Source organism: Halichoeres trimaculatus, unplaced genomic scaffold (genome assembly GCF_033239565.1).
Source record: "Halichoeres trimaculatus isolate MK-OKI-2021-1 unplaced genomic scaffold, fHalTri1.1 fHalTri1_scaffold_8, whole genome shotgun sequence".
NCBI classification, from domain to species: Eukaryota; Metazoa; Chordata; class Actinopteri; order Labriformes; family Labridae; genus Halichoeres; species Halichoeres trimaculatus.
In genome coordinates this window covers 25525110-25537964 of record NW_027437186.1, presented here as the reverse complement: position 1 = coordinate 25537964, position 12855 = coordinate 25525110, and the positions used below count along the sequence as shown (strand labels likewise).

At 39.2% G+C, this 12855-nt stretch overlaps 1 protein-coding gene across 1 annotated transcript in view; it reads left to right on the top strand.

Annotated features, from left to right (window-relative positions):
- The window catches only part of LOC141794757 (protocadherin-15-like), a 262295-nt gene that overhangs the window by 182524 nt on the left and 66916 nt on the right, over positions 1-12855 (top strand). Inside the window, exons 21-23 of the mRNA XM_074675236.1 lie at positions 1242-1547; positions 2901-3131; positions 8356-8472. Coding sequence (XP_074531337.1) covers positions 1242-1547; positions 2901-3131; positions 8356-8472 — 654 coding nt within the window. The remainder of the gene's footprint in view (positions 1-1241; positions 1548-2900; positions 3132-8355; positions 8473-12855) is intronic.

Here is a 12855-nt window from a genome sequence, read left to right as displayed (position 1 = left end):
ACTTGCTTTTTGAAAACAACATCAGAAAAACTGACATCAAACTCCAAACTATAGCCAAAAATAAGACTTGTTTTGTCTGTGGGTGTTTGCATCCACACGTCTTTCTCTCTCTTTGTGTTGACTCCACAGACAAAAATCTTGAACTTGTGAAGAAGTTGAAGAAAACATTACAAAACTGCAATATTTAGTCTGAGAAAATACACTGAATCACCAGATTTTTAACTTTAAATGTGGGAGGAATTGAAACTCAAGGAGAAGTGGCAAGGGCATCCAAAGGTTGACAAGCATGGATGCTTACATTTTACCCTGACCATGACTAGTCAAGAGTTTCAAAAACAGAAACTTTTGATTGAGTCAGAGATTGGTGACACAGTAGGGTATGAGTCATCAACATTTTAAAATGCATTGTAAAGATGACAGTACAAGAAAAGGAAAAACTCCAGGAGAATTGTAGTTTGAGTAGCAGAAACAGGAAATGGGATGCTAACCTGCTAGCTTATAGGTTCTTTTGCCCATTAGGGGCTGTACCTCTTGCCATGGGGAGAAAATTGAAAATTTTTATTTCAAATAGTTTTGTTGAGTTTTCATGTTACAAGTGAAAGTACATTTACAACATATACATGTTTAGAAACAGATATAAGAATACAAATCACAAACCACCAGGGTCAAGTATTCAGGAATACCACAAGAAACAAACTACATATATATATATATATATACAAATTATGACAGTGCGAAAAAAAAAAAAGAGGTACAGAATCTTGGAGTTTGCAGCACACCACACGGAGTCAGATCTTGTTTTTTCAAAAGCCACAAAAATTGTAACATTTCATTGTGTTCAAGAAAATAAAAATACAAAAAAGTGCTTCATTCAACACCAAATAAGTTAGCCCCACAGTGCAGGATTAGTCTGTGACATTTTTAGCTTCTTTAAGGTGATAAAAACCTTAATTACCAATGAAAGTGCATTGCTGTGCCATTAGTATGCTCTTTAAAAAAATGTTATATAATCAATTTTGAAAGATTTACAAATAAAGGTAAACCTTTGAGGAGTTTGACATACAGGAGAACAGCAAAGCTAACAGGTTAGCATGCTATAAGATGCTAACTTTTCATCAAGTAAAAGAAAACTTACACAGCTATAATAAGCATCATTCATAGAAAACCTGCATCCTTTAATTCCCACAAAGGGATCATTGCATTATATAAACAGATAATGATGTCCTTAATTTTCTCCCCAGGCCTCGGATCCAGATGCAGGAGCTAATGGCCAGGTGCGCTACCGGATCGTGAATCATCCTGACTTGTTTACAATCAGCGCTAACGGCAGCATCTACACAAGATTGCCACTCGACCGGGAGCTCAGGAGCCTCTATGACCTGATAGTTGAGGCTTCAGATGGTGCAGTGGATCCCCGGAGGACCACTCTGACCGTTTCCATTCAGGTCACGGATATCGATGACAACAGCCCGATCTTCTCCCAGCAAACATATGTGGTGAACGTACCTGAGAACAGCCCTGTGGGAACCTTGGTGCTGAAGTTGAGTGTAAGTACAGGATTTATGTGCGTGTTTCTCACCAAACTTGTTTTCTTTCCCTCTCCATCCCTGTAAGTCTCCTGTCTCCCTTTATATAATGGGTCAGGGTTTGTGTTGTTATTGTGGTAAAAGGCTTTTAGCGCATTTTAACTTCAAGTGCAGGCAATTTTGTGCTCAGAATGTCAAGTGCTTCCAGGGAGGAAACATTTAGTCAGACAAAACATATACAGCCTCATATATTTTGCACAAACAACCTATTTTTTCTCTCCTGTCGTAATGACTCTTTGGCTGTTTTTATACTCAAACAGGACAACACATAGAGCCACACTATCCAGGTCAAACCAGGCTTTGGTAACAAATAATTCAACTTGTAAGTCTGCAAATATTTTTTAGAAAGTTTTCAACTTTTGTGGACTCCATTCTGTGGTATAAATTCAGCACTTTCAAGCATTTGCGAAGTGTTTGCACAAAGTGAGTTATGTATATGGAAACCTTTTGCATGCAGAGCAAACACAGATCACAGAGCGAGTAATTGCCAGCATATTTTGAGTGACGTTTCCCAAAGAGGAATGAAGCAGGAGGGGAGACTGAGAGCAGTATGTGAGGGTTGAGGGTGAGGACTGTGAGTGACAGTGACAATGTGACTGAATTGATTTCCTAGTCACGCCACCTCAATGTTTGATGGACAGAGATGTGTGGCAAGACACGTTAAAAGCAGTAATGACATTATGAGATATACTATCAGGGAAGGAAGTGGCTGGATTTGATGGCTTGAAACCTCCTGCTTCAGCTTTAGTGATTTTGATTGTTACTCTGTTTCTTCTGTGTCAACAACTGCTGTATATGATTCTGCATCCATATTTGGTATTTTCACACATTTTTAGGTTTATCAGATAAAGGTGTCTTTAATTTGTAGATATGTCAGGATGCATGTGTATTATGTGGTATTTTACATTTTATTCCATTTCTTTTGCACTTAATGAAAAGTTTTTTTTGTGGTCTTAAAGTATTTTTGTGGTTGACCTTTAGGACCACTAAAGTTTGAGACAAGATATTGTAACTGGTTGTGTCTTGTATCAGTATTCTTAACAAACTGGATCTGCTCTCAGAGTTGTTATCTTCTGCAATCAGGATAGCCCTTCCCTGGTGGTTTAATATAATCAGAGTCCATTAATGATTGATATAAGGAACCCCTGCAGCATAAAAATGCAGAGTGGAAAGTGAATATTCATTACACTCTTATATTCCTTTGCATATATAATGGAAATATAGGGGATTCTTTTTTCTCCATCTATCATTGTGTTTTGTTTTGTTTTTGTTCATAATGTACTGTAAATGATCTCCCTTTTTATCCCTCTTCAGGCTGTGGATGCAGACCTCTTCTCCAATGTCACATATCGGATCAAGACTGAATCTGCCAGGCAGCTGTTCTCTCTGAACCCCATCACAGGGGAATTAACTGTTCTGCAGACCCTGGACTTTGAGGACTTGGCAGCTATGGGCATGGGGGCCTCTTACACTTTCCAGGTGGAGGCTGTTGACCAAGGAGGCATCATGCCCCCTGGGCAAGCCACTGTCACAGTCCGGATCACGGTACGTGCCCCCAGGAAGTCTTTCCACCACGGTTTTCTCTGTGGTCTTTTCTACTTCCACCTTTCCTCTTTGCCTCCCATGTGCCGCAGCACTGACAGTGAGTCATTAGCAGAGTATTACAGGAGTTAGAGCTTTCACAGCCCAAAAGGGGATTGAGACATTTTGTACGGTATTGCACCTGGGCTCCTTTTTTAATGTTATTTTGTGTTATGTAACCCAGCAGGAAAACTGAATGCATTTCCCTTGTAAAGCAGGTTTTGGCCTTCCAACCTTCCTGTCCTTCCCGCATCACGGAGACAAAGAGCACTTGATGGATGGGTGTTTCTGTCATGAACACAGTGCTATTCCAGATCTGAATGACTCATTAGCTTTGTGACAGCAATTATGTCAGGTTTTCAGGATCGTCAGTTCCTTTTTGAAGAGATTAACAGCTGAATCTCAAAGAAAGGATTAGACATTTTGCACTGTGATAATGTTTATGTGTGGGTGCTGTTGTGGGAATTTTTGTTTCTGTAATACTGTGCATTCACCCCTGATGACTGCCTCAGAGTCTGTAGTGTTCGGCTTTGTGTACTTCACTGAAAAGAGGGAGACTTCAAACTATTCCAGCAGGTTTCTCTGCATGGCCTAGCCAACCTGTAGAGTGAGTTTGTCCTCCGATAAGGACATGCTTTGTTGCAGTGTTCGTGCTGTCACCCAGAAACTGCGTTTGATAGGATAAGGCATTGCACAGCCACTGATATCAAACTCCTGTCTGTTATTTGAGATGGCAGACATGAATTAGAATGAACTTAATGGATTCGTGCAAGTTCTCTGGGACTAGAGATGGAGCTGATTTCACTGATTCCATTTCCTCTCCCGTACAGCGCCTCCAGAGGCTTATTTGAAGTCACTTGTGTTTGATTTCCCTTGTATGGTTTCGGTTTTGTTGTTGTCTCCCTCGCTGGCTGCCTCGCAGTGACGGATCGAGTGTCCTGCGTGTCTTGTTTTTTCGAATGAGTCACCTTAAACTTCTGCTTCTATTCCTGTACCTCAGAAGAGTACCACACACACACCTTCTGTGTTTGTGTATGTGTGGGTGGCTGGAAAAGCAGCAGCAGCAGTGTGCATGTGTGTTTGTGCACATACATATGCACATTCATGGTTCAAGTACAACATGCCCGTGTCTTTGAATCCATCTTGTGAACACTTGCAGGACTATGTTCAAGCTTTGTTGTTCCGTGTAAGAACTGGATCACAGCTTTTCTGCAAGACACTAAACCTGTGTATGGATCAAAGCAAGGCTGCCCTCCTCCAGTGAGTTTACAGCAGCCATGCTGTTGCTCATGGCTCAGTCAAAACAGTGTAAAGTCAGAGGAAAAAGTCAAGTGAAAGGGAGATCAGGCTCCAGCAGTTATACCACGGTGCTTAACTATTCCTGAGAGATATTTGAATGGTGTACTGAGTTTTATCCTCACAGAGTAAAGCAAGGGCTGCACAGTTAACAAGATTTCTTTCCCTTGCTGCCCTCCAAATCGAGCTGTGCTATGCAATAGTTACAGGGTGACAGTTATTAAAAGTAGAGGCAGTTTTAAGTTCTTACTATGTGTTTCGTGTGTGGCAATCCTAAAAAATATTTTATCACCTCAAGAGATGTTAAGAGTACAAAAAATATAGTCACAACTCCTCAAATCCGGACTGTTTGGGTGTTGTAAGAGGCAGCCTGAGGAGTTTTTTTTTTAATATATATATTTATAGTTTTCAATGGAAACCTAGAGGCCTAAACTAACATGATACTTATGTTAATCTGTGGATGTGGATGAATTCCCCTCCAATGTGCATGCAAGTGCTGCAGAGTTAGGAAAAATTGTGTGATTGAGATCATATTGAATAATACTGTGACTTAAATTTACAAAAAAAAGGAAGAAATACAGAAGTTGTGGTTTGCTGTAAATTCATTGAAGATGTAAAGTATGAGAGCTCTCGCAGAGCCACCCACGACAAACGATCTGATCCCCATGTTGAAACCAAGTGTAATGAGTGTATAATCATGCTCAGTTGTGGATTTTGTTCAGCTCTCCTGACCTTTGGCTTTCTCTTGTCTTTGTTATTTACTCTTCACTTGCCTAGGCCTTCAACAGGATACATTTATCGTACTTTTCTCTGTGCTTTCTCGGATGTTTGTACAAATTGGTGGGGTTCCCACGTGACACATTAACTTCAGCTTTGCAATTTTTACACCACATATCTATCTGTTCAACATCATCATAACAGAATCATATATATATATATATATATATATATATATATATATATATATAGCAGCTAATGGGCATGACCAAAACAACTCTAAACAATTTATTCTCATATTGTGATAGCAGTTAGATCGAAACAGAAAGCCATTGGCAAGACTCAAATAGCATGTGGCCTGATTGTACACCAGGCAACAACAATTATGCAAATAACTCAATAAGAAGACATGAAACATGGCTCATTGGTTTGAGTTTTGAAATGTCAACTCAAGCTTCAAATTTAATTTCATTTATTTATGTAGTAGGGAAGGTCTAAAATGTGGCATTAATGATTTATATAAAGAAAAATTAAAGGATGGTTGCACCAGAACTGCTAAATTCCATGTTTTGTCCCCCATGACAGTGATGCAAGACATTAAAAAAAGAAAATACACAAACAGAGCAACAGAAAAAAAGAAGAAAAACTTGGCTGCACTGACTACACTAAAAAAACTTTTGCTCAGAATAATTTTACAAAAAAAGATGGGTAGAATTTCAATTAGATATGTATATATAAATTTATTTTGACACATGTGAAGAACTTCCGCTATTGAAAACAGTTGGTTTGTAATACATGACAAAGTGTCAACATGAGCATTCTGCAATTCTACAGTTTCAATTGGCAAACAATTTTGTCTAAAGCAACGTACAACACAAGCAAGATTTTGGACAGAAAGAAAAATCTTCCTTTGTTTGTGCGTCAAAGATCGTCAGTTTATTTATTTCATGTTGAATAATGTACCCATAGCTAACCACAGTTAATCATTGCAACAATATAATTTTACCTTCAACACAACTCAATAGTCCGTGCTAAATGAGACCTTCTGACCAGAAGGAGGAGAAGGGTCAGCCCCCATGACTTTGTATCAACAGTCACACATGCTCCTCAGCTTAAACAAAACTCCTTCGCACGGATGTAATGAACCAAGGAAAGACCATTTTTTGACTGAAGAGACCTGATTTATCCTGCACTTGAACAAAACACATATATTTTAGGACTTGGGTCTGAACACACATTTAGTTGTGTTTGGTGCTCTTCTCTTTCATATTCTCAACGAAATGGGCATGCTGAAGAAATTGTCTTTAAACCTACCATTATGTCCTACAATGAGCATGTAATGGTATATTTATCTAACAAGGATATCTTCAGATCAACTTTGTTCACAAAGGCTGTTGTTGCATGAATCATATTTTGGTCATAAAAAGATTCATTTTAGATAGCATGCTTCCAATGATAAAGATAAAATCCCATTAAAAATCTTAGGAGAGATGTGATGCAGACAATTTAAGAAAGCTGGCCAATAAGAAGACAGGAGCTGTAACAGCTTGTTTCAAACAGAGGAGAGACTGGGGGCTGCATTAAGTGATAGAATGAGATAAATTTAAAAAAGAGTTTTTTTAAACAATAAATCTTGCAAAGCTACTTTAGTAGAGTGGCAGTATAAAATCATTGAACTCAAAATGAGAATAACAGAATAATTATTTTAAGAGTTCAGGCTCCATTACCTTTAGATTTCCTGAGAGAATAAAACTTGTTTGAAATGTTTGTTGTTTGCAGCCATTAAAAAACTGAACCTAATGAACAGAAATTAGCATGTAAGTTATTAGTAGTGAGAAACCAAACAAATAGAAAACCGCAGATATAACCAAACATTAAAATCACAACAGCAGCAGTATGAAAATGAAGTTTACGTTTAATTGACTGTTAAGACTAATTTTCAGAATCAAACATGCCTTTGTTAAAAACAAGAAGAAAGTAAATAGCTGTAGTAGTTTCCACACAAAACTCTTTTGGCTCTTATCAACCAGTTACAATATTATGTGTTCATCTTTTCCCTGGCTAATATGAAAATATATAAAATATTCATGGATTCTTTTCATGTGTAGTAATGTCAAATATGATAATATGTAATCACAGTGAGCTCATATGCACAGTTCACAGGGAACATGGACAAAGCCCGGGGCATGGTGAATATCTGCACGGAGAGAATTTGCTCTACAATAAGTTGCTGGAAGTGTGAGCTCAAATCAAACAAAGCAGCAGCTGCAAAATCAGCACAGCTCCAATTTTCTTCTTATGGCATGTAAACAGCAAAAGGGAAAAAAAGAAGTACTGGAACATGAATGCATCTCTTTTAATAAGAGATTGTTTCATCAGAGGATATGTTATACCACTTAGACTGTAAAAAGAATGAATATAGTCGCTGTGACATCACCCACTTGGTACTATTATGTGAAGTGTGTTTTTAAGGAGATGCTTTTGTCTGAAACCAACATACATTTAAAAGTAACTATAACAGAAAAAAGGCTTGTGTGTGGAAGCAGGGTATTTTTTTGTTTGTGTTTTACTCTATGAAGATCATCACCATTGAAGCGTCAACAAAAACATAATCATCATGAAATCTCAAAGGCAATATCATCTGTCATCATCATCTCTACCACCAAAACTATGAAGTGGGGAGCTGTTCACAAACAGCTGGATCTAAAAAAAAGTGGGCTGTGAATCAACGTAGTATGGTAGCTTATTCCATCAGTGGAGGACGACTGAAGGGAAGAGTTTGTTTTGAGACTAATGGCCCTGTTGATATGGGAGTGCGAAGCGAAAGGGGGTATTTACCTGGATGAGGGACCTGGATTCCAGGTCAGCAGGGGTTTCCGAAGAGGTAAAGCCAGATGATAGCAGATCAACTAACTTTCCATCAAACTAGAAACAGGCAAAGACATGCCGAGGAGGGCTTTCTAATCTGCTTGCAAATAGCTGAAACATGCCATGTGTAACTCCCAGCCTTAAATTTTAACACATGTATTAAAAAATTACTTGGCTTGATTCCCATCTTGACCTAATTATTTCAACTTTAAAGTTTGATTAAAAAAAAAAAAAAAGTTGATAAAAGCTAGCTTTTAGAAGCTATTTCCAATTGATTACCTGATTTATTCTTTTTCTTTGTTTTTAGGACATGAACGACTTCTCTCCAATCTTCAGTCAAGACCTTTATAAGGGCATGGTGGCCCCAAATGCAGAGAAAGGAACTGTCATTACGACTGTTTTTGCCTCAGACCGAGACCCACCAGTAAGTATGAAAAACACATTTTTCCCTCTCTGAAAAATAGGTTCAAAATAAGCAGCATATACCACATCGGTGCTCAAATTTTTAAGCTTGTGAAGCGTGTTGACTCCATCTGTTTTTTTAATAAGGGTAGCCGAGATAAAAGCCTCGCTTCATTTCTACCTCTGTGCTGCATGGTGCTCTCAGAACATCAGCCAATTTCAGCTGTAGCATTTGACATGATGCATTTTAAAGATGTTTTCAAGACGTTGCTGCTCTCATTAAGGCTACAGTGCTGTGTGTGTTTATTGTAAGCGGCTCTTGTTTAGCTTCCATACTTTTATGAGTCATCCACCAGTTGCCTCTGACAGAGTTGTGTTTCCTCAGACTCTTTTACTTCAGTATATCTGAGCAGGATCTCCCGGGACTGGAGCTTGAAGATTGTTTCTTTTTATACTGGGTGGAGGGGTGTGTCTGCAAAACAAGGCTCAGAAATTACACAATGAGGAGAGATATGGTGACACCCCTATGAGACTGTATTTTTAAGAGGTGCAGCAGAGGAGAAATCAGGGGGAAAAAGCCTCTTGAGCTAGGTGGAGATTTATTGAATAATATTTTTAGCACTCTGCTTATAGCGTGTCAGGAGAATTACATGTATATTTTGGGAATGGTGAATTCTGAGAATGTTTAGCCTCACGCCACTCACCTCAGCTGAACTTGTTTCATTGGTGCTGCCACCCACCTTAATATTTTATTGCACTTGGTGAGTCAGCAGTCTCCTCGCTCATGTCTTCTTTCTCCCCTTTTTTTCTTTCTCCTTTTTTATCTTTTTTTGTTGGAGCAGTGGAGTTTTTCTCCTCCGTAAAGATTTCCCATGCCACCTTTTTCGTATGACACATGGAGGGTTTTTTTTTTTGTTCAAATGAAAGTGAATAGCAATCCACCAGTGACCTCCCTGAATTTCTTTTTTAGCTTCAAGCTCTGTGTGTAGTTTTTCACAAAAGTCCTGTACGGCTGGACTCTGTGCTTGTTATCTGAGGCCCTCCTGCTGGTAGGATCTCACCAGGGGCGGTTGAACTGGGGTACTCTCTGCAGCACATAAAAGCTGCAGAGGGATATGGAAGCCTGTCAGTCCCTGCTGCGGGTCATAAAACATCTCCAGAGCGGCACAATGACTCCTGAACATCTCAGTCCCCCTCTCAAAGGGAGCTCACCCTCCCTCTGCTTTTGTTCTGCCCCCCTTTTCCACCTCGCTGGCATTCTCTCTAAATCCATTCCCTTTATTGTGAGCTGATGTCTTTTCCTTTCTCAAACAAGATTGAACCCAAAACCATTCATATAGGAGATTTTTTTCTGCATCCAACTGTGATGAGAAACAAGTAATAGGAAGGAGCACATCATTACGTTAACATGAGCACAATAGCAGGGAGTGAATCATGAGAGTGACTCTGCAGAGTGGTTTGACAGACAGAGGGATTAGATTTCCTAACAGGAGTCGGATAACTCAGTCTCTTATTGACCTGGATTTGGAAGCTCAAAGCATTTTATTGACAGGATGCCTGTCATAGACACCTCTGATGGAAAAGAGCTTAGTCTAGTGCTTGTCAAACACACACACACACACACACACACATACACAACCACACACACACACAAACACACACAAACACACACACACACACACACACACACACACACACACACACACACACACACACACACACACACACACACACACACACACACACACACACACACACACACAGGGGCACACACACTCTTTTTATGCTAATGCAAAAGAAAGAAGGAAAAGAGACTTGATGTCGTTTTTGGTTTTGATGTGACAAACAGGTCTGTTGTGTTTTAGGCTACAAATGCTTACACAGACTGTCCAACTGACAGTCTATGGGGTGAATTCAATAGGCAACTAGGGGCGCAGATGGCCTAGTGGTCTAGGCTGCACCCCATGAGGTTAACCTCAAGCCGTGGTCTAGGTTTTGAATCCAGCCTGTGGCCTGTTTCCTGCATGTCTTTTTCCACTTTCCCCCACCTTTCCTACTCTATCCACTGTCCTCTCCTATCTCCTTAAAGGCATGAAAAAGCCCCCAAAAAACTTTAAAAGAGAAATCAAATAACTTTTCTATCTTGAAACATTCAATCAAAATATAAATGTGGAAAAAAGTTCAGAAAAATAGTTTGGAAAAAAAAAATCGTATCACTTATAGACACTGTGTCCTCAGTGCTGACAGTCATTCACTTTTTATGCTTCATTAACCTTGTAAAGCTGGATTCATTAAAAAAAATGAACAGCTTCTGTCGAAGACTTAAAGCTCTTTAACACCTGGATCATTTGGCGAAGTCATCCTGAAACAAAGGGCATTCCCCTCCTTGCCTCCAACATTGTTTGAATTTATGTGAACACAACAATCGCACTCTGATGCAGAACAGAACACGCGGGCCGACATCACATGGAAGAGGTGGTCTCACCTTGCTTCCACTCTTAGTCTTACTTCCACTTTTACAGCCAGAACACAATAAACCCAGCAACTGGAGAAAGCAGCTGCATGACCATCATTCAGAGGTAGCTGGGGTAGTTAGCTTGTATAAAAAAAGCACTATGCTAACATTATTCCTAACATTATGCATCACATAAGAAGAAAATCTAGAGTTGGCACCATCTGATAGTGCAACAACTGGTCCATTTCCAATCAAGAATGTCAAATCAGGGGAATTTATCCCTCTTTGTGTAAAACAAAAGAAGCTTAGTGTCATTTTTGATCAACAAAAGATATTTGGGGGCAGATCAAACACAGATCATACGGAGATTAGATAGGTTGGAAAGACATGCAGAAAATTACAGAGGCAGAGAGTCAATCTAGCGACCACTGTATCAAGGATTATAGCTTATGTTCATGAAAGATGCTCATAAACTGTTAGACCAGCAGATTCAAAACAGAATGCTTTTTTTATCTTACTCAAAAACACTGCAAAATTTATGTTTGTGTTATTAGAAGCAGAATTAGAAATGCTGGTTTAAACTTTTTTTTTTTTCCTGGCTCAGGTGTTATTTCCTTTTCACCTACCTAAATAAATACTACCTTAACTGTCAACTAATGACTCACAATGCAGCTGCAAGACCGTTAACCAGGACCGGCTAAACAACCTAAACCTAATAATACGTTTTAGGCTGATAGAGTAGGCTTGGGTTGAGGTCATACAGGTAAAGACCAGCGTGTACTTTTTGTCGTTTCTTAATGCAACCTTTAAAGATTGGTATTACCTAATCCACTTAGTGCCCTGGGAAAGATGGGAAAAGTAAAACTTTGGCTTTGTACTGGGTTGCTATATTTTTGGCAGTGCCACTCAAGCCTGTAACAGTATTATTAATACCAAAGAAGACAGGAGATTACCGCGGAGACAAATGTTCCCACAGGAAGTTTGATTGAGCCTTTGTTTGTGACTGAAAATGAAAGTTTCCTCTTCTTTTTTGGCATTGTTCATCACACTAGAGAGCAGTTGGTGATGCCATTTTTAGACACTCTTATTTCTGAAGCAGTTTTTAAGTCATTTTTGAATCAAATGAGGAATTAATTATAATATAAACCCTCCAAATTGAGCGGTAATATTGTGTTAGCTTGGCTGTTTAAGGCTCCCAAGCTGTGTGCCTCTGCGTGAGGCTTCAAGTGCGTCTGAGGTTTGCTTTGCAAATCTGTGTGGATCTTGGCTTGTGTTGATTTAGCTGCCCCCTGTGGATAAACCTTACCTCTTTTCTGACTTTGTTTCCTGGACGGGTAAGTAGCATATCTGATTAGAAAAATCTGCCAAACTTATATAACTGTAATCTTAAGTAGTTAAATAGTCAGTTTCAGCAACGTGTTGATCTCTAAGACCTGCACTGCCACAGCATTTAAAGCCATGAAAAAGTTGTACAGAATGAATCCACTGGCTCGCTGTGGGTCTTATTTGCCTTCTGATAGAGGCATCAGTTTGAATTTCAGTCCATTTCATAGCCAACAAAAACTCCTCAGAAGTGCTTTAATTCATAAAGCAGCAATTTGACATTGACAAGAACTAGATTCTTGCATGAATAGAAACCTTTGTTTCCAGTAAGGAGGAGAAATTGGCAGTAAACTTCTGTCTGACAGCTTTTTGTTGCTTGAATTGTTAACGGCACAGTGAGTTCACTCCAGGGGTTGATATTAAACATTCATTATCGATGAGTAGAATACCTGACCAAGAAAGGTGTTGTTTGTAAGCAGAGGCAGACTGAGATGCAGCTGCAGCAGTGGTATACTCAGTGTCTGAGAAGATGGGCTTTTGTCAAATCTGGAAACAAATAGTCCTTTAAATTTTGCTGTTTGCTTGGCTTATAGAGCAAGAGACAAAATAAACGTCTCAGAAGTGGAA